The following is a 22,459-nucleotide window of genomic DNA, read 5'->3' on the forward strand; positions in this document are numbered from 1 at the left end:
CAACTATCCGAATGTAACATCTACCCGAATGTGACATTTACCCGCATGCAACAATTACCCAAATGTAACATCTACCCAAATACGGGACATACCCGAAAGAAGAATATATTCGAATATTACGCAAATTTTATTATTAGGAAGCATTTGTATATATATATATATATATATATATATATATATATATATATATATATATATATATATATATATATATATATATATATTTCTGATCAGTGTTATCGTAATATTATTCTTGTACGATCATTTTCATTAAAAAAAGTTCGTATTTTTCGTGGGTAGCGCAATTTGAAGCATAGCGGCGTTGGATTAAATCCTTTTCAAAATGATAAAAAGTGGCAGAATGCAGTTCTATAATGTTTTATGAAATTTATCTATTCATATGGATGACGCAGCCCGTTCACTTAAAAGAAAGCTGACAATTTTGGTACATACGTATTATGGAACTGAAGTGCAATTTTTATTGTGAAATCATATGTAAAAAAAATATTCTGAGATCACTCACGGCTTTTTGCAGTGAAATTTTGCTTATCATCACGATTGGGCACCTTTTTCACTTTGTACGCCTTCAGTCCATGCCTCTGCTTCACTTTTTGTACATATGATTTTGATTTTCCAACCTTTCGAGCCACATTTCTAACTGAAAGGTTGGGATGTTTCTCAATAATGGCAACCACCTTTCGGTCCATCTTTCGGGAGCAAACTTTTCGATTTGTTCCGCTTCCAACCTTCCGACCCGCGCTGGTCAAACGATTTGCACACACTGAACACGGTACTCTTCGGCAGTTTTAGCTTTTTGGCAAGATCGCGTACCGACAGTGTTGGATTTTGCTGCCGTTCGCGCAAAATGCGTTTGCGTACTTCCACTTGATTCGACACCATTTTACCAAACTGAAGAAGAATGTAAACATGTTGGAAATCTAAATAAAGAGGAGGATTTCAGCTGTTATGTACACTGTAAGAAAAGTGTCCGGAATTTAACGTGGACAGGCTTTAGGTAAAAATCTAAGACGAACCAAAACACCTCCAAGCAAAGGAGCTGAACATTCAAAATGAGCAAACTTGTCGGCACAAGTGAGATACATGAGTACCAACATAACGCCACTAAACAATCGAAATTCGAATATGCGTAACCCGTGGGTATTTAAAAGACGCGATGCTTTCTGAACAGAGATGCTAGGTTATTACAGTGAAGAGGATTGTCATTCTTACAATTTATATCTACTCAACAATCCATCGCGTGTCACTGATATAGAAAAGCAGCACGAAAAATCATCAAAATAATCATTGGATGAACTTGAACATCACATTAGGCCATTAGGTGAATTCCAATGCATCGTGTAAAATTTGCATAGCGGTGCAAAATAACATTCTCCACTGACTACCCGTTATCCGCAAAACTCATTCACTTATGTCGAGAGGCATGCAGCCCCCAGTTGACCATGAGACACCAACTGCTCTCTCTCTAGGTAACTCGACGTAAATGTGGCTCCTCCTCCAGCTCCGCTACCAACGAAAGTTGATTTAAATATTTACTCTACTTTTCATAGCTACCAGTTGTGGTGCACCGCTTTTCATGTTCTTCCGATCCGTTTGAACGCAAACTATCAATTACGGTGCTCCTTGATAATTGGTTCCATTGGGTAAACGTCATACACTAACAGGTGAAATCCATTCATTGCGATGCCAAATTGCAAAGTCATGAACGCGCAACAACCTCCGCTCGAAAGCTTGCGGACTGTCCATAGTTTTCCGATGTCGCGTCGTCGCTTGTTGAGATATGCTTGGTTATCACGCTCTGGCATACAATACCAAATAAGAAAAGCAAGGCAAGGAGCAATAGTTTCGAGCGTGAACGCATTAAATTACCACACCACATCACATCGTGACAATTCTCTACCACAATCCCTCGAGAGGATAACGCCCGTTTGCTCCAAGTGTCAACAATGGATTTATTTGTCCTGCGTGTTATGTACACGAAACACGATTTTTTTGTCGCTGTCATCAAGCAAAATTTATCGCTGCTCACGATTGCGCATAGGAAATTAGCTTTCCCCTTACGCGTTGGATAGCGCACAGGTTGTTTTCCGGACGGATTCCGCGATAGGTCATCAAAACGAATTGTCTATCTTTCATAGGTTGCGAAGCAACCGAACGATGTGAATCACGAAATCGGTAGGTGAATGACTTGCAGAATCCGAGGGCCGAAAAGAACTGCACAATAATTGGATGATGTGTGAAATTGGGAAATTATCACAACCAACGACGTGTGTAACGAAGTGTCGCTCAAAGCACGTTCCAATCGATGCGTTTTCGGATTTCGTTTGTTTTGTGTCGTTTTCGCAATTGGAGCGTGATGAATTTGGGTCAAGTTTGTTTGCGCTACTAATTGAAAGGATCTGTAAAATTCTCTCAACTAGTAACCCTTGTAATTCGTGTATAAAAAAAGGCTGATCATTTCGTTCCGATGTTCAGTTATCAAACACTACCCACTGTTTGGGGGGAATAATGCATCGATCGAATCGATTATGATAGCATTAAATAATTTAGTATAACGGGGCACCCGATCATCATGATTCAGCAAAAAGTTAAACTTAGCACGAATGGATGAGCGAAGGCAAAAAAAGGCTCGAAAAAATGAATTGTAATTGGTTTGTACCGGCCGTCAATTCGTTGGTTTATGAAAGCATTTTTTGTGTCTGTTGACGTTTTTTTAAGTCACATTGTCCAATAACTAATACGAGGAGTGTCTAGGATAAAATTGCATCACACGCAAATTGATCCAACTTTTGAACCTTCGGGTGTAATACATTGAGATTTTGAATAAAAAATGTTCTATGTGTATTGTTTACAAAATGTAAAATCAATCATCAGTTGCGCAAAACTATCAAAAATGGAGTCGAAAGAACAGTTTGTTAGCAAAAAAATTATATAAACGTCGCTGAACCGCTTTTTACACTGTTTTCTTCCGTGGATTTCGCGGTTTTTTTAGGCGGCACGTATCAACCGCGTAAAAAGTAGCTCCAGTGTAAACAGATTTATTGTGCAGATTTCTGAATTTACGCAATTTTTTCTACGCGGCACGTATCTCCCGAACAATGGAATATACAGTCTCAGTTGCCATAAAACTGTTCGGACCACGTCTAACTCTTTGCGGTCGTATGTCTGCTCTCAGCCACCACAGCAAGAAATCATATTAAATAGTTTATCCAACCATATGTAATATTTTACACTTTTCTAAACGAATTTTAATGTCTAGTGAACTTGTTCACGAATTAATACGTAAATGTTTCGTGCAGTAGGTCAAAAATCTGAGCACCAAACTGAGATGCATGTTCATCGTAGCCGTGCAGCTTTTATGAGAAAACGGGTGGGTAATGTCGAAGACATAGCTGAAGAGACGTACGACTCTTTTTGGTAGGAACCATTTGAGGAACACAAATTGCCCAATCAAAACGAGGCAAAACGAGGCTCATAGTGCGTTCGGACAATGCTTTACATTTCACAATTCATTAAAATAAAATGTTACCCATTGTGGTAGATGCGTAGAAATATTTCCTATCAATTGATGTAAACATCTTTGCGATCTATTTAGAAATGCTCAAGTTATAAACGTTCGAAATCTTTCATTTTCTCCCACATGTTCGGTGCCAATATTTTCATTTTACCCCCTTTATCTTCCGATTAGGCGTAGTCCTACGTCAAAAAAAAACCCTCTGTTGCCCTGGGCGAGATGACTCCTGTATGGATAAAATCATAGAAAGTATATAGGGATGGTGAATAAATAATATCTCCACTTGGAGAAGTGGAGTGTATCGGAAAGTAGTCTTAAACATTTAACACGTTATTACACACAAACAGGTGAACTTTTTTTGTCGTGTAATCAGAGCACGCTTTGTTTACATGTCAAAAATCGAAATACAAGAAAGTTGTTTTCGAAATGTCGCAGATTGATTTGGAAACTGAAAAGAAAATTCTACACAATTGGTGCACCGAAAAGGGTGTTACATACCATAAAATAGCAAAAAAAAAATCAATGTTTGTCCAGAAAGTGTTAAACGAATCGTCGCAAAGTTTGGTAATGAGTGTTCTTTCGAGGATCTCGGCAGAAGTGGACGGAAACCCGGACCAAGTAATCTCGAATCGTGCCGACAAGCTGTAAAATATATTCAGAAGAACAGGTCTGTATCCAATCGTGGTTTGGCCAAGAAGTGTTGGGATGTTTCAGCGGATTAAACGGAGACATGGTCTAAAGACCTATAAAAAGCAAAAAGTTGCCAAAAAACACCGGAGCAGCAAGAACGCGCTAAAACACGAACTCAAAAGCTATATGAGTGTAATTTGAACAATCACAACCAGTGCATTCTCATGGATGACGAAACATACGTTAAAGTAGATTCCAGAACGCTGCCGGGACCTCATTTTATACCAAATCAAATGGAGAGAGTGTACCATTGGCAGACACGACTGTTGCGATGGAAATTCGACCGAAAAGTGCTCGTTTGGTAAGCCATTTGCACGTGTGGCATGCGATCGTCAACTTTTTCACAAAAGGGACTATAAATGCTCAAATTTATGTGGAAGAATGCTTAAAAAAAGTGATTGCTTCCACTTTACAGAAAGCACGAGGTTTTTCCTCTATTCTGGCTGGATTTGGCATCGGCACATTATGCCAAATCCACTCTACAATGGTTTTCGGAAAACAACATCATGTTTGTCGAAAAAGATCTCAACCCATCTAACTGTCCCCAGCTGCGGCCAATTCAACGTTGCTGGGCAATTGTCACGACCACGTTCAAGAAGGAAGGTACAGTGTCTGAAAATATTTCATGGTTCAAGAAGAATTGGTCTACAGCGTCCAGAGAGTGCACAAAGACTACTGAATTTGATGAGTGGAGTTAAATCTTAGGTTCGATAATTTTTTAGAAATCAACAATAAGCTTGATTTTTTCATTTCATTGAAATGTAAACTTAATATTCTTTGATAATATTCACTTTTGTAAACACTTTCCATACGATTTCAGTTTTATTTTGATGTTTGAAAGTTTAAGACTACTTTTCGATACACTCCTTAAATGCGTCATCGTCAATTTCAATTAGACTAATATATTTTTTCCATAACCATTATCAACCTTCAACAAAACAATTTTTGTTAGGCTGTATTACTACTTTCAGCCTTTGGCTGGTTCATCACTTGGATCAACGGATTTAATCCATTGGAAGAATGATGGGAGTGAAAATTGAACTCGTGACCTTCAGCGTGAAAGTACGGCTGTCTCAACAAAGTATGAATACAACAATGCGTACGTATGATTCAAGAATACACAAACATTCTCCGCCTGACGGTATGAAAACTGACGCGGTAATTTTTCTCCATCTTTTCACCTCAGGTTTGAGAACAAAAATTTAAAATAAGAACAAAATTTCATCTTACGGTCTCAACACACTAGCGACCAGCCGAAGCGACATCGTTATCAGACTTCACGTCGGGCAAAATGTCTATATTTTCCGCAATATTTTCCATCTTCTGCACTACATTTCGAGCGAATGATTTATGGACGACAAATTTACACAGCAGGAATGGAATGGTCGTTACATCATCTTTGTAGCCGAAAAGTTGCACGTCCGCTTACTAAGCATCAAGGCTCAGAACGCTCAACTGGTCAGTCAGTCTTAGTGTGTTATTATAGAATAACTACATCCACGAAACAATCAGTGATGAGATCCCAATCTCTCTTCGTCCTCACAAGCTCTGCGTGCAATTATGCTCATCAGACTATTTGTGTTATTAATGACCCAACAATGGGAGTCTCGTTTCAACTGTCCCACTATACATTCTAACCGAACAGTGAAACAAAACAAAATCTTGCGGTGAAAGGCGATAGTTTGTAGGTTCTCATGTGTATCGATGCAAGAATATGTACACGATATAAAAGTTGAAAATGTTAGTGAGCCTAGATAGAATAAACAAATGGGATGAAAAATAAGTTCAAAACTAATACGTATATGTGTTAAATAAAAAATAGTTCGTCGTGGAAAAAAACGATATCTATTCTACTGAGCGTCAAGATTATGTAACACCGTAGTTGTGATGTTGTCCGTTGGAAGATACGCCCAGTCGCTAATGAATGATCTGGTGGGAACAAGAGAAGTCACTTCCCGACCAACCCAATATTTTGAACTGCCTATGAAAAGCTCCGATAAATTCGCATAACTGCACCACGCGAAAACGCCGGGAATAGTAATCAAATTACTTACGCCGCTTATACGTAAACACAATTCACGAGAAAACCTTTTCTCATTCATTAATCCCCGTAGCTGCTCGTCTTTAGACGAACATTCAATCAAACTTACGTAAAACAGCGCAGACAGACCCTCCATTTTCGCCGCGTTCAAAAAGCATTCAAAGCAGAAATGTGGGCCATTCGCAAATTTTTCGCAAATGTTTGGAAAGTGCTCCCATTTTGGAGCCGATCGATGAACGATGATTTACGGTTTTGTCAAAACAACGGGTTATTGAACCAACCAAAAACCCAGGGTCTGCCATAACGAGTGAGTGATCGATCGATCGATCGGTTTTAGGCTCCAATTGATTTTGCGTCTGGTAGAGAACTATGATTCTGCCATACAGCCGGTAGTAGAGGGGGTCAGCATTGAACATCCGCTCACAAGCCGGCCAACCTTACACTAGTAACCATCATTCCTATTATCCGAGTCCTTCCGATATTTTACGCTCCGATGAGTTTGCATATTCCTTCGTTGATAGCGAACCAGAAAAAAAACCGAGCATGAACTTCATGGTATAGTATCTTCGGCCAGACAATCGGAGATTGTGGCTCGGGGCCACATTTAGAACCGTATACAGACATAACGCGGACGGTACGTGTATTACGATTTTGTTACATGGATGGTCCGGGTTTGTTTTACGCAATCACTTTCATCTTTACAATTTGGCGCCCCCTTCTGGCGGTTATGTAGACACGAGAGCAACAGCACATATTATTATGGGCTTTATCTCAACGCCTTGACGGTTCAGCGGTTTAGTTCGCCTTTGGCGATGGTCTTCCAGGCAATGAGACTCCACACAAACGGGGGTCGTTAGTTAAGGCGCATACAAACTGATAGACCAAAATCATCTTCGGTAAATTACTCAATCATCCGAGGGTTATTTTTGGGTTATATGGTCGAATGAAACAATTGACTGAAGTTGGTTCATTTTAAAAGGAACATCCAACTGATAATAAGTTTTTTTTTAAAAGGCTTAGCCGGATAAGGAAGTAAGAAGTGCCCCCAAACCAAATCAGCCGCTCTATGGAAAATAATGTATAGAGTGCTAAATAAGAAATTTCGACTATTTTTTTGAACCCCTATGAGGTTCAACATAGGGTCTATAGTAAAAAACGTAGTTTTCACGCCATTCTCGATAGCTTCGAGATAAAAAATTGATAAAATACTAAAAGTGCATCTTATAATGGTGTAAATTTAAGTACTAAAAATATTCTTTAAATATTGAAAAAAAAAATTTGGGTGATTTAGAGATTCACTACTACTCTAATTTGTATTTAAATCTGTTTCTACGCAATTTCTAGATAAGTGTGATTTTTTTTCAGAATTTGAACTGTCTGGCGCGATACAAAACGAATATTTATTTATAAAATTTTGATTTCTTTTAGAATTTCGGGACTCAGTACTGGTTCAATTTCTAACTAAATATGTTCATATGTGATTTTTGACATTTTTGATTTTTTTTTAAATTTTGAGAACTGCGCGGTGCGAAAACATCCAATAATTAAGAAAAAAAATCTGTTTTATTCATTTTCTAATATACAATTTTTTAATAACTTTAAATTTTAGAATTATTAAATGAAGCTTTGAAACACAGTATTGCTTTGAAATGAGTTCGTACCTGTTTTTTATATTTATGATTTTTCCATAAGGCAATTCTTGAATACTGCTATGAAAATGAATTTTGCGTTGGAAAAAGTATATCGATTTAGAAGGGACATATTTTGAAGGCGATAATATAAATTCAGATGACAAATAAAGTATTCTCTTTAAAAACACAAATTCCCGGTATAAATTTGACAGAATGAACTACATATTTAGTGAACGTAGAGTCGTGAAACCAAAACTCGAAACATAGAATATTTCCAAATGTGAGTATAGAAATGGTAATTGTGTGATAACACATATAACACCTAAACACGGACGAATGTAACAAAATTTGTAAAAAAATAATACTTAATTGATTTCCACAATCTGATCCAAAAAGTCACTGATAGAGAGTATCCACTTCAAGTCAGGCCCGGTCTGCATGAGCATCTCCAAACAAAGCTTCCGCATCTTTACCAAAAGACTGAGGAGAAGTAACAGCAGCTTGCAGTAAATCAATTATTTTAAAATGTTCTCCTAATTTTCTCCGTCCGTATTTTTTATTTTTATGAAATCGATGATTAATAAAATCGTGAATTTAAATTCATAAGACTAAACATATCAAGATCTGATCTAAAATCTGAATAGAATTATCCAATTTCGTTTAAAAAAATTCGAAATGCCAAAAAAATTGACGTTTTAATGGTAATTTTATTCTAGTAAGATGCACTATGAGTATTTTTTCAAGCTTTTCCAAGCTGTTGAGAGTGTCGTGACAATTTTTTTAGTAAAATAAAAAAAATGTTAGAAAATCACAAAAAATAGAAAAAAAAATATATGAAAAAAATAATTCAGAACATAGACATTTACATACTGCGCAACTCTCGAAATGTTCGGAAAAAAGATCACCAATACAAAAAACATATACACGAACAAATAAACATACATATTTAAATATAAACTAAACCTGTAATGGGTCTTAAAATTATAAATAAAATTATTTTTTGCACCGTGCAACACTGTCAACTTTCTCTGAAAAATCACACATATCTAGAAAAGGTGCAGAAGCACATTGAAATACGAATTAGAGTAGTAGTGAATCTCTAAATTACCAAAAAAAAATCAATATTTCAACCATTTTTGTAGTACTTAAATTTTTCATGACAATTTTTGTTGATAATATTCCTCGATACACCATCATAAGATGCACTTTCAGTATTTTTTCAAATTTTTATCTGTTTCCCATACAAACAAAACACAAATTTCTACATAACTCATGATTTAATAGACGAATTTTATGCCAACTCGACTGGCTGTTGGCAGCACCATCTCAGATAGCAGCGAAACGATGTGGGTGTAAACACTTGGATCTTTTAAGCTACTTTGCGTACTTCAAATATTCAAAAAAGAATTAGACTACTTTTTTAAAATGGTCAAAATATTTTTCTTGATTTTTTACAAAAAAAATTATAGTTCGAAAACTATAATACCTACAAAAGTCGGGTCAAAGGATGAAATGTAGGAAATTGTTTAAATTTTCATAAAAAATCCCTTTTTTTTGAAAAAAAAAATTATTAAAAAAATTTTAATTTATTTTTCTCAAAAACGTATTTTTTTTAAATCTAAAAAAAAATATATGAATAGTGCTTAAAATTTCCAACAAGTCGTCCATATATCGGAAGATGGGTACTTTTACAGAGAAAATGTTTTTCTAACAACAACTTTTTCATGTTTCCTTTGGAAAAATTACTACTGATCCTAATTTTGTTTAAAATCAAGATAGCAATATAAAGTATTCGAAAAAGTTTTAGATCTTATTAAAATATGAACTTTCGTCGAATGCGTCAACTTTCTATCTTTTATAGTTTCTGGAATAGAGGGCATTTTGGTACATTTTTGTGTGTAAACTAAAAGTTAGCAGAGTATGTAAGTCGCAATAATTTATACATAACATACATAACATTTATATTCATATATAATAGTAACATTTCAAAGAAAAACATGAAAACGATGTTGTTCGAAAAACTTTTTCCCTGTAAAAGTAGTCATCTTCCGATGTATGGGTGACATGTTGCAAACTAAATGGGATGTTCATATTTATTTTTTAAGAATTAAAAAAAAACATGTTTTCGAGAAAAATAAATTTAAATTTTTAAAATATTTTTAAAAATTTAAATATACTATATTGCTATCCTGACTTGTAGTTGTAATTTTTTCAAAGAAAACGTGGAAATGTTGTTGCTAGAAAAACTTTTTCCATGTAAAAGTGCCCATCTTCCGATGTATGGACGACTTGTTGGAAATTGTAAGGGCTATTCATATAATTTTTTTGGGAATTCAAAAAAAAAAAGAATTTTTTATTTTTAAAATAAGTTTTTTTTTCAGCGAAATTTTTTTTCAAAAAAAAATTTGGTATTTTTTATTAAAGTTAAACAATTTCCTACATTTCATCCTTTGTCCCGAATTTTGTAGGTATTATAGTTTTTGAGTTATAATTTTTTGTAAAAAATAAAGAAATTTTTTTTTGACCCTTTTAAAAAAGTAGTCTAATTCTGTTTAGAATATTTCAAGTATGTAAAGTAGCTTAAAAACCCATGTGTTTACACTCACAAAGTTTCGCTGCTATCTGAGATGGTGCTGCCAACTCCTAAGACGAGTTGGCATGAAATTCGTCAATAGACGAATTTCATGCCAACAAATTTCCCTCTCTGGAAGGGGAAGTGAGGTCTCATAAAAATATTACACATATTTCAACCAAACATGACGATTGAAAATTTTCAAATTTGTTCGAGCATTTTCAAACACTTTCGATACTTTGTACAAAGAAAGTCCGTCCTTGTTGGCCTGCGTTGCTCTTTCAAACTCTTCCTTCTTCCAACGTTGTCCATCCTTTTTTTATAATTGCGCGGCATCTGGTCAATTAGGTCAAAGAAAAGTCTCAAACCAACTCCCCCTGTATGGCCAACTCACCCCACAGAAACATGACTATATCTCCCCACACATCATGCAAAAATTATCCCCTTTGCGTACGATTTGATTTTCAAGAGAGCGAATCAAAAGCAAACAGTTTCGATAGGTCACGCATCGAGCAATTTCACTCTACTGAGCGTCTTAACGCCGTGTGATATGCAAGCGCACCACGAGAGAGACTCGATGTTGTACGTTTTGGCACAAACATCTCACATCGAGTGAGACTCGATGTTGTACGTGAATGGGTTAAAATGCAATTGATTTCATTTATTGTTATCAAACTTACAGTTTCAGTTGCATCAAATGATTCCTCTTCTGTAGGCGAACAGAACTTTACTGCACAATACACGAAAAGTTTCCCTACACCTATCGAATTTTACCAAAGTTTTTAACGTTAGGTACATGAATGTTTGAAACTATTCATAACAAAAATCCATTCTGGGCGAGACAAAGTTTGCTGGGTCAGCACTAGCTTATATAAAATTAATACAGGCAAACCTTTTTTGTGCGGGGGATATGAACCGCACAGAAAAAATCGCTTAAAAAATCGTGCAAAACTTCACCAGTAGCTTTAAAAAATCGTGTTCGGTACACAATTTGAAAAAAAAAAACATTTTTTGTGCAGTAGATAGGGAAGGAATCAAAAAAGTTTTCCCCAAGGAAATAACTTAAATCCACGCCGTTCACCGTTCGATTTCCTTTTGTGTCCCTGCTTTGCGAAGTGACTGTTTGCCTTTTAGGTTGCGCTTGGTTGTGTTGTGCTTTTAGTTGCATGTCGAAACTTGTTGCTGTTAGAAATCATGTCATGCGCAACTTAGAGCATTTGATTTTGCTTTATTCGCACTGAAATGCATATAAACCATCGGAAAAAAAATAAATGGACGATAATTTCGTCAAAAATGCTTCTATTCATATACTACACAAAAAAACGCACAAAAAAACCGCACAAGAACAGAAAACTGCACATAAAAAATCGCACAAAAACAGGTTTTCCTGTATATACAGCCATTCCATGCCAATCCGATATAGTGATTCTTAGATTTCGGTGAAAAGTGGTAGTTTTGTTCCTTATCGCAAAATATACGACCTTTTTTTTATTTTTTCAAGGGTGTCATTTTCCATTTTAGGGTCCGAAAAATCAACTTTTTCACTTTTTTTTTACTTTTTCACAATATTTGAACTACTGACTGATTGGGACGATAGACATATGAAATTGAAGCCAATGAGCTAGTTTTCTTTGAAAAAATATTACACTTGTACACTCTGTCCAATTTCTATAAGACCACCTTGAATATATCTCGTTGTAACACAAACAGTTAGAATTTCAACAAGATACTTTCATGTATTGTTGAATGCTTACAAATAAGGTATATTGTGCATGTTGATGGTTCTTGTCGCGCTTTCCATTCAGCCCGCATCAAGAACAATTGCACAATATCAGTGTCGATCTCAGCTACCAAGGATACTTATTCAGGGTGTCGACTCAAAAACCCGAAAATAAATTCCCTGATATTTCCTGATTTTCCAGTAATTTTTCAGAAAAATTCCAGATGTAGACTAGTAATTATAATATTCTCTAAAAATACTTTAGCTTTAGCTCCTAAAACAAAAACTAACTAAGCTTAACCAATGAAATTTTGAGAACGTCTGTTGATATTTTATAATAAATGAATTGTTTGTGATTTTTAATTGAGTTTACCGACGACTGATAAGGGTCCTAAAAGATTTTGAAAAATGGATTTACTAATACAGTTCAAAATTATCTTCAAGGAGTCCCAAATACTAGTACAGAATGAGACATTTTCATTTTGATTTGTATCAATTTCATGGAACTGTTACGATTTCAATCAAATGCTTCATCTCGCAATCTTTTGGCTTCCTTCTGTACGTTTTCCAAATTTTTCCCCGTTTTACCTCCATAGATTCCACTTCTGTTCCCCGTAGCCGTTTTATTAACTTTGATTCATATGACGATAAAGAGAGCTCAACTCCTTTATTGATGCTATCCTTCCAAAGTGAAGTATAGCATCATAAACTTGTCTCATAGTACAACCGTTTCCTCCCACATATTTTCCTAAAAACATTCGCTAATGGAAAAGCCCTCTCAACGTTGTGGTTTGTAATAAGAGACAGAAGACCGTTTTGGGTAAAACTTCCGTAGAACTATCCTTTTCAATAATGGTTCAGTCGTTCATTTTTCGGATCATAGTGAGCAAACTTGTTTATGTTGCTAGCAATATTGTTTCAATGATAAATCTGTTGGAGCTCCACTGATACGACCAAAATCCGTCAAATGTTAAAAAGTCAATAGTCAAAAGCTTCTCGAATCGTTTTCCCTCCATTTTTTATCGGAATCAAAGATGGAAAGATCAAGGATACATCAACGCAGTGTTTCGCATCTCAGACGAAATTTCAAGATTTGTCAGTCGTAACATTTTGGCGAGTTCTTAATCCTTTGATGAATTGGAAAAAACCAGTTGCAGCTCGCTTAGTATGACCAATTCACGTTTATACCGTCCATCGACACAAACTGAAGTTTGTTCAAATATATAATCCCCATGCCTTCTTCAAAAGCTGCAAGTCCTGATGCTTGAGAGTGTCCCAAGAACATTGACGTCATGTAAAGATTTACCAAATCTTACTCATTTTCATCCCAAAATCTGACATTCAGATCCATCTGTATCCTCTTTGTAGTCTTGTTCAAAGACTCGCCGAAACCAAAGGCAATGTATAGCTTACATAGTTTCATCAAACCAAAAATTGTCATAAAGCTCATTTTATCACGCCCTAGTTAGACCTTCTTAGCTTCCTGGTTGTCATGAAACATTATTCTCAATACAATAATGTATCTTTCAGCAGTGTGGAGTGATTTGTGCTACATAACTGTTTCCAGGCATCACAGGAGCTCAGCTTTCACAGTATGATTTTCAAACATTAATTTATCGATAGTATCCGAAGAAGAAAAGAAAGGCAATTGGTTGAAGCTGAACGGCAGATACTGATGTCAAAAATGCCAGTAAAACATCGCGAATGTGAAAGCCGTCTACTTTTGCGCTGTTTACCCTTCGGAAGGACTAAGTTCACCTACAGGCAAAAGCAAACAACATATACTGAAAAGCCAACATACAGAGTCAAACTAGTCAAATACAATTTTTGGTATCATAAACTTTCTAATTGCTGTAATAATCAAAATTATACTTGACGGAATTTTACTTTTTCCAGATTGGTGATGAAATTCCCTGATATTCTCTGACTTTCCCTGATATTGTTTGAATTCCCTTGTATTCCCTGATTTTCAAGGATTTTCAAGGTAGTCGAAACCCTGTTATTGTATAAATAGAAAATAGACAGAAATTCGACTAGGAAGTCACATTTTGTAAAACATCCGAAAACAAGCTATACCGTTTTGTCTCATATTCCGAACACTTTATTTTTAAATGTATATTTACTGAACTTCAATGTTACGAATTGATAAAATTCTGACATTCTTTGTGGTATAGGCTTTATTTTAACATCATTTACAGGTATCGATACTGCCTATAACTTATAATACTAAGGATTCGCAAAAAAGTTGCTTCAAAACCAGCGATAATATGTTTGCGTTAGCAAATTCGGAATTTTAATCAAGTTTTTGGAAGTATAATATTTTTCCAAAAAATAATAGCTAATTGGCTTTAATTTGATATATCGATCATCTAAATCTGTGTAGTAGCTCAAAAGTTATGATTTTTTTTGGGGAAAATGGCATTTTTGCTGTTCGGAAATTGAGACAAATGTAATCAAACATATTTTTAGTTTTTCACCATGAATATGTATTTGTAAATCAATTTAATGGTGAAATAAAAGGCTCTATTGTATCCAAAAATCACATTAATTTCGCGAAAAAGTACCGTTTTCAGTAATGAGACACTATTTAATGACCAAAAAAGCTTAAATGTTCGGAATTTGAGACAAAACGGTATATATTTTTTATTTTCTTATTTTGTAACTATCAGTCCTAGTCAGTCAGGGCTTTGCGGATAAAAATCTTAACGTGTTAACATCAATTTCGTTCAAAAAAGTCGTTTGTTTATTTATTGGGTTTTAAGATGATAACTTAAGCTGTCCAGATTGTATAAAACCACTAGCTGTACCCTGCCACGCTTTGCTGTGGCACATTGTGGTTGCATGGTTGAGTTGAATTTTTCAAATTTTTAATTACTTTTAGAGTTTTTGACGCGTACACAAACGAACAGAATATTTTTGTGTATATAGAGATAGTTGAGGGATATTGCTAAATTTTAAATCAATTCGAAACATAATTTCAATTCAAGATTTTGCAAAACACTTGGAAAAAAGATGTTTCCATCACATAGAACTCATATTTAATACGGAATGGCCGATTTTCATTAGAAGCTTAATTTCAGAAACGCACTATGGCCATATAAAAGATCATTTTTCTCCATTTTCTTCAATTTTTTATGCCGTAACAACATTACTCGGAGTGAAATGTATATTGTGTCCAACTTTGAGCTTAATCGGTTTCGTACTTTTTGTGTTTTTGACGCGTACACAAACGAACACAACATTTTTATATATATAGAGATTTCAAAATTGAAAAATATTATCAATGAAAAATTTAAAATAATCGGCAGATTTCCATGTCAATAATGCCGATAGTTTTGAATCGCCATTTCGGTTAATAACCTGGAAAATTTGTTTTGGCATACTATTTACCAAATCATGCAGAACGGATTTCTCGATATGTCTCCGGAATTGCAGCATACTAGGATCCCCCAAAGATTTTCAACGGGATTCAAGTCTGGAGAGCGAGCCGGCCAGTATGAATAGCGACATGTGATTTTTTGCGACGACACAAGCCTCCGCCAAAGTTTCTGGCCGAAAAATACTGTTCCTCCTTCCGTAAATCACGCCAGTACCCGTTGAGACCACCAGGACCATCCAAATTGAACTTTTTTTTCGTCATCGAAGATAACCTAACAATGTTAAAAGTAAAAACAAATACCTAGAAGAATTATCCGTTATGGTATATAGCAGAATGTATTCTTGTGGATTCATTATTTGAGAGGCGAATGAACTGAAAAGTTTAAAGCCTCTCAAAGCCAAAAAGAAGAAGAAGAAGAAACATTCTCTCTTTGGGTTCATATGAGCTTTGGCAAAACATAGATGTCTTTCGATGTGAGATAGTGTAAGTTTATGAGACTTTAACCTTTTTTGTATCCTTGAGAATTCGCCAAATAATTAAGTACTACTTGATGGGAGTACAATTTGCTTTAGAACACGGCACGATTTGGGTTAATAAACTGTGACGAATACATGAGAAGGTTCTTCAAATCAGCGAACCACATATAACAACGATTTTTGAATTAGGCATCAATGTTCTACCGCAAAAAAAACACTAATTCAATGACACGCCTATCAATTTCAGATGATATCTAATTTTCAGCAAACTCGACCCTGAAACCTGCGAACAATCAATTCGATAAAGACCTGAACGTCACGCCTCTAACTAACCAATCGAAGAAAAGACAGAACGGACCCGATACAGTACGGTACTTTCTGAAACGACACAGTGGCTTGTGGCCTTGCAAGGTTGACCGACGCTAAGAATTTGCACAAAATTAAATCAATTGGAAACCATTAAGAACCGCTGCTGCCACCGTCGCATGCGTCGCCAAGAACCGCTAATTAAACGCTCAATAACCGATGCGCATCGGGGGTTCGTCACTTTCGTGTTGATTTGTTGAAATTGCTTTGTACGAAAACAAAAAAAAAGAACAGCAGCCGCGTTCATCGACACAATTTTTTTGCAGAAGAAAAAAAATAAACAACGGTTCTGTTACAGTTCGATTTGACATATGAATGAACGCGCGAACGCCCGCGCTCGCTCCGGCTTCTGTATTTCAGACAAATTATTCAACTTTTTTTTTCTCCAGTTGGATAACTACTCGTAACAAACGTTTCGATACGCTTCGCACATCCCCACGGCTACGCTTCGAATGTTTAACACCGAAAGTAACAGCTAGCGTCTTAATTATTCTACTTCGCATACGCATCGATTGTTGTCGGGTAGAATTACAATGTGAATCAATTGACTCACGTGATGGACTTCCCTGTGTAAAAAATGCGGCCCTCTTACCAAGTCAATGTCGTTGGAAATCTACCCGTCCGTAATGTAGCGTCAAATTTAAGGACTGTCAGTGGCAACATATAGAGTTTGTGACGTACGAATGACCTTGACATAACGATTGATTAATTTCATGCTTCGCGGGAAGCACAAAAATTGTGAAAGCTCAAACAATAGCATCCAAGCCTTGAAATGTATTGTATTTCGCCCATTCACCAGCATATCGGCATCGTTTACTTACAACCAAAAGCAACAATAGATTTCGCACTGTCATTTTCACAGTTCTATCCAGCAACACTCATATGGCAACTCGAAGAGATATCCTACGATGGCGTACGCGAATTCAACTACACGCTTTCAACTCTGCCACTATATTCACGACAGGGACTATCACTATCACTGTCTGGCCCTTTGCGGTCACCAGTTTTAATTTTATCTAAATTAATAATTTGTAATTTACGTTGCGTTGGTGTTGGTTTAACTTTTCCACTGTATCATCCAAAACCACTCGAAACTCTAGAGAAAACTTTATCGCCAAAAGACACAGTTTGACACAGACAAGTCTGCCGGTGTCGGTATACGGCGGCCCCCGGGAAAACCGCGGTCTACTCGCGTCCTGATCGCGCCACAATCGAAGAACCGAAGCGTGCAGCGTGCGTGCTCAAAAGTATGCTGAAGACTACTGAATGAAGCCTGCGGTGGGCTTCCACAGCGCGCCTCCAAGCATCGAACTCAAGAGAATAAGCGACGACCTGCCGAAATCTCTCGGCGGACGGCGTTTTCTTTCTCTTGATTGGGTATATTTTATTTTCGTTTGCTGTTGGTGTTATTGTTGCTGTTGTTGTCGTTGTTGGCGTCGTTTGGGTGGATTTTTCAGCGCTGCTACCCACCGACGGAGGGGAAAACAGAGCGGACAACCTCTAAAGTGCGCGTTCTTAGTCTAATAGTCTAAACCCTGCTTTCCAATTGTCGTAGGACATCTGGCGAAGGTCAACTTGGTGTCGCTCGAGCGTGGCTGCGGTGGAATGATTTTTACATGCTGTGCCACCAACGGCACTCGGCTCGACTGATTGGGTGTGAATTATTGATGAACCACGATTTGGGGTAATCCGTCGGAAAAGGTTGATGTATACTACAGCCCCAACGTTGTGAATTGCAGTGTGGCGGCACTAAAGTTTGAGGCTTGCGGAAACAACAATGTCAGATATGTGACTTTTTCCACGCTCTAGGTCAACGTGATTCTTCAAATGGTTGGCTCTCATATTATCACATATTATCACGTTGTCTTCCTTTCAGTTCCTTTCAATTAGGCTTTCAAATTAAATATCTCTACAAAAAGCGGGGGTCTGTTTAGCGGTGCGTCACTCCAGTCATGATGCCGCAAAATAAGAACTCTGGATTTGCTTTCACATCACGGTGAACGCATATCTAATATTTACATCTCATGAGATGCTTAACATGTAACAAAAAGATAAAATCTATGACTAAAATCCTTCGAGATATACTGTATGTAACATAGGTAAAGCATTCAATCGTTGAAATTGTTTGACTAAAATTATTGGATATTTTAAATTCTATGTTGAATAAAAGTTTATAACCGATTCCTCCTGTGAAGGTATTGGTTCAACCTTATATGAGTTAATCCACCTTCGGTTACACTGATAGACTCTCACCCCATCAGTTTTTGAAATTGGCTTCCAGGATGTTGATATTGAGATCATTATCCCCACGATCTACCTCACGAAAATCCCAGACTATCACATTTCCTCCTCCTCGCTTCTTGGATGTGGCGTTCCTGAAGCTCCTCACTTTGTCACTTTTTTGGATTTGTTTTCCTTGCTGATGAATGGGCGCTTTCGAGCAACTTCGCTAATCATTCCCTGTGCGACGAGACGGCGACGGACAGTTCTCCGGAAACTGATACACTGCATTTCACAACTATAGAACCACTCATTTTTTCTGAGTTTCCAGAGATATGCAAGAAGTTGGTTAAATTGAAGTATATAGTGTAGGATGTAATAACTATCTTCATCTATAAGATTGGCCATTTGAACTTTATTGTTGTGTTCGGGCGCGAAACATTAAAAAAATAAAATTCCCGTGTTTCATAACTATAGAACCAGATGTAAAAACTCTCCTTCCTTCACTAAATTAATGTCGATTTCACATGAATTACAATAAGTTTCTAATTCGTGGGTCATCTTCAGTTCTCAATCAGTTCTAATAATCCATTGGGGGTGGTTTCGACCAAGCTGGGCCATGTTGTAGTGTGTATCTAGTTCTACGCAGAGGATACTGCTCGTTTAAGATCGTCAATTCACTCATACTGCTTGCTAGCTGCTTCTACTATTCGTACGATCATTACTCATAAGTTTTTGATAGGGTTTTGATCTGTTAAACAAGCTTACCAGTCCAAAATGTGAAGCCTTTATTAATTAAACCAATTCCAGATTTTATGAATTGATACAAATTACCCAATTAACACGGTGTTTCGATTCGATAATCCGGAGGGAACAAAAAATCACCATTCTGGATAAATTTTAATGATCCTGTAAAGTTCATTAGTGGTTGACTCTACTCTGATATGAAGCGCTTGTATTGCTGCAAAACCATTTTTTCCAATAGTTTGTATATAATTACTTCAATTTAGTATTTCATAAACCAGTTGTAGATAGTTCGAGAAGCAAAAAAAAATAGTTTTCGAAACATACATTGTAAATTTTTTTTTTCATCGAAAGTCATCGAGCATCCCTCGTACAGTTATAGGCATAAAAAGGCATAAGGCATAAGATTTTGTTCACTTCCTTACATGACTCCTTTAGAGTGTGCAAATAGATGATGACAAAAAATAAAAGCCCACCCCCAAAAAATAATATTAAAATCATTTCAAAACCTTAGAGTAACCCTTCGTTTCCACATGTTATGAGAGCTAGGGCTGTGCGATATTATGTACAACCTTCCAGTGATTCAGTTGACTTGACATAAACAAAGTGCTGTTTACGTTGGCACATGGAAGTCGATTGTTGTTGTCCACACAAAGAGTTTTCAACAAAATCAAAATGGGTGGAAGGAAAATCAGCATGCAAGTCCGGAATCTTGTTGTTCAGAATCATTTACAGCAGAGTTCAAAGCGGAAGATTGCAGAGAAGTTCGGAATAAGTCCGGGAGCAGTCCGTAAAATTGTGCACAAGCACAAAGGTTACGGTTAGCTTGCTGACAGATCCGGGAGAGGCCGTCGTCGGAAAACCGGACGGCCGGTTCAGCGAATTTTCCAGGAAGTGAAGAAATTTCCAATAGTATCAGTCAAAGCCATTCAGGAAAACCTCTCGTTGGCGGTATCGGCCAGAACGGTACGTTGCAGACTAGCTGAGCATGGACTCAAGAGCAGATTCACAAGAAAAAAATCCGTGTATCAGAAAGAAAAAAAAACTGAAACGGTTGAAATTTGCCCGGAAACATGTTAACAAACCCAACGACTTTTGGACTGACGAATCAAAACTTGAGCTTTTCAACGAGAAGCTGCGCGAAAGAGTGTGGCAGAAGTATGATGGAAGATTGCAAGAACGTCATTTGCAGGCTACAGATAAGCATGGATGAGTCAATATAATGGTGTGGGGATGCTTTTCCGGAAAATCTGTTACGAATTTACGGAAAAATGGCAGCAAATGTGTACATTGACATCCTTGAGGACAACCTGAAAGAATCGATCTGAAAAACTGGCCAACGAAACAGCTTCGTTTTCCAACAGGACAACGACCCGAAGCATACTCCTAAGAAGACCAAAGCCTATTTCTGTTCTAGAAAAATAAAACCCCTTGAATGGCCACCACAAAGTCCTGATCTCAACCCGATTGAGAACCTGTGGGCCATTCTGAACAACAAAGTGATGAAAGAAGGTGCCGCTAACAAGGACACTTATTTCACGGTTCTCCAGAAGCCGTGGAACGAAATCGACACTCAGTACCTACAGAACCTGGTCGATAGTGTGCACAAACGTCTTCAACAGTTCATTCAAACTTCGGGAGGCCACACTAAATATTGATACTTCTAACTTTTGCGGAGGCGATCTGGCGTAGTGGTAACATCCATGCCTCTCACGCTAAAGGTCACGAGTTCAATTCTCACTCCCGACATTCTTCCAAAAATGGAAGTAAAAGTGACGAACCAGCCAAATGAGTTGAAAGTCACTATAACACAGATAAAAAAACTTCTAACTATTTTGTTTTTATTGTGTCTTTTATACTTGTTTTCTATTTTTATTTTGCGTGCCATTGAAATAAAATGTTTGGTTTAAGTTTTATGAATTGAATCCAGCTAAATATGAAGGAAATGCAATGAAAAAAGTTGTTTTTATAACGAAGACTCGTGAAATTGCTATTTTTACTTTTTACTTAATTTTTACTTAACAACATTGTTTTTTATTTAAACAAAATTGAGAAAATCGTTATCTAATGTTGTTTTTAAAACAAAGCAAACAACACTTTGTTCATATCGCTTCAATATCGATTACCAACAATACCGCACAGCCCTAAGTGTCATAACTTGAAGAAACGAAGGGTTCCTCATGGGTTTTGAATGATCCTAATATTATTTTTTGGGAGTGGGCTTTTATTTTTGTCGACGCATATTTGCACACATTAAAGAAGTTATGTAAGGGAGTAAGAAGTCATGTAAGGAAGTAAACAAAATCTAACAAAAATGGCAAAACTTATTAATTACTTCAAAGAGTAATAGTTAACAACCAATTCTATAACATTACGTTAGTAATGTAACAGTAAATGAATTTAATTGAAGCACAAAAACAAAGCCAATCCAGGATTATCTCAATGTGTTTGCTTTTTTAGAGTGTGAAAATCGTCCATTTTTTGACAGGTTTCACGCCTTCAGTTACCTTTTCAGCCAATACCAGGCTAACGATTGATTTTCTCGCTCCGTCATCGCGCTGCCACCTGTGACAAGTCACCTGTTGGGTTTTCGTTGTTGGTTTGAGATTCACTCCACCCACGGTATTTATTAAAATTATTGTTGAAAAAGAAGAGAAAACACTACAGCAAAATTTAAAAACAGCTAGATAGGGTCCTTCGCATAAAATTTAAAAAAAATATCTTTATTATTCCAATAAATAAAAACCTAATAAAAATAAAATGACAGATTAAAAAAAACATATAGATATCTAGGTTTAAAGGACGGCACATAGTCATACACAACACGAATCAAGGTTTGTAAACAGCACAATCAACATTACACGACACATTAAAAACATCGCACAGGTTGGCACGACTGAGGGCGGTAAAAGGAACCCGAACGAGTAGATTTTGGCGGGTCGAGAGAGTTCCGGTGGGATCGATTCGGAACTTACGAGAGCGACCGCACAAAGACCAGACGCATTCTAGAGAAATACAAATCCAAAAGTTATTTTATGGAACGAAATTCCCCACGATCAAGTCCCTTCACAAATTGGGAGTCGCAAGC

At 36.6% G+C, this 22,459-nt stretch overlaps 2 protein-coding genes across 23 annotated transcripts in view; one reads left to right on the forward strand and one right to left on the reverse strand.

Moving 5' to 3' along the window:
• LOC129763588 (uncharacterized) overlaps window positions 1-17,650 on the reverse strand; it is a 31,593-nt gene extending 13,943 nt beyond the window's left edge. Inside the window, exon 1 of the mRNA XM_055762826.1 lies at window positions 17,229-17,650. Coding sequence (XP_055618801.1) covers window positions 17,229-17,261 — 33 coding nt within the window. The 5' untranslated portion in view covers window positions 17,262-17,650. The remainder of the gene's footprint in view (window positions 1-17,228) is intronic.
• LOC129763585 (putative thiamine transporter SLC35F3) overlaps window positions 1-22,459 on the forward strand; it is a 114,865-nt gene that overhangs the window by 24,444 nt on the left and 67,962 nt on the right. The gene's annotated exons all lie outside the window — the stretch shown is intronic.

The sequence above is a fragment of the Toxorhynchites rutilus genome, chromosome 1 (genome assembly GCF_029784135.1).
Source record: "Toxorhynchites rutilus septentrionalis strain SRP chromosome 1, ASM2978413v1, whole genome shotgun sequence".
NCBI classification, from domain to species: domain Eukaryota; kingdom Metazoa; phylum Arthropoda; class Insecta; order Diptera; family Culicidae; genus Toxorhynchites; species Toxorhynchites rutilus.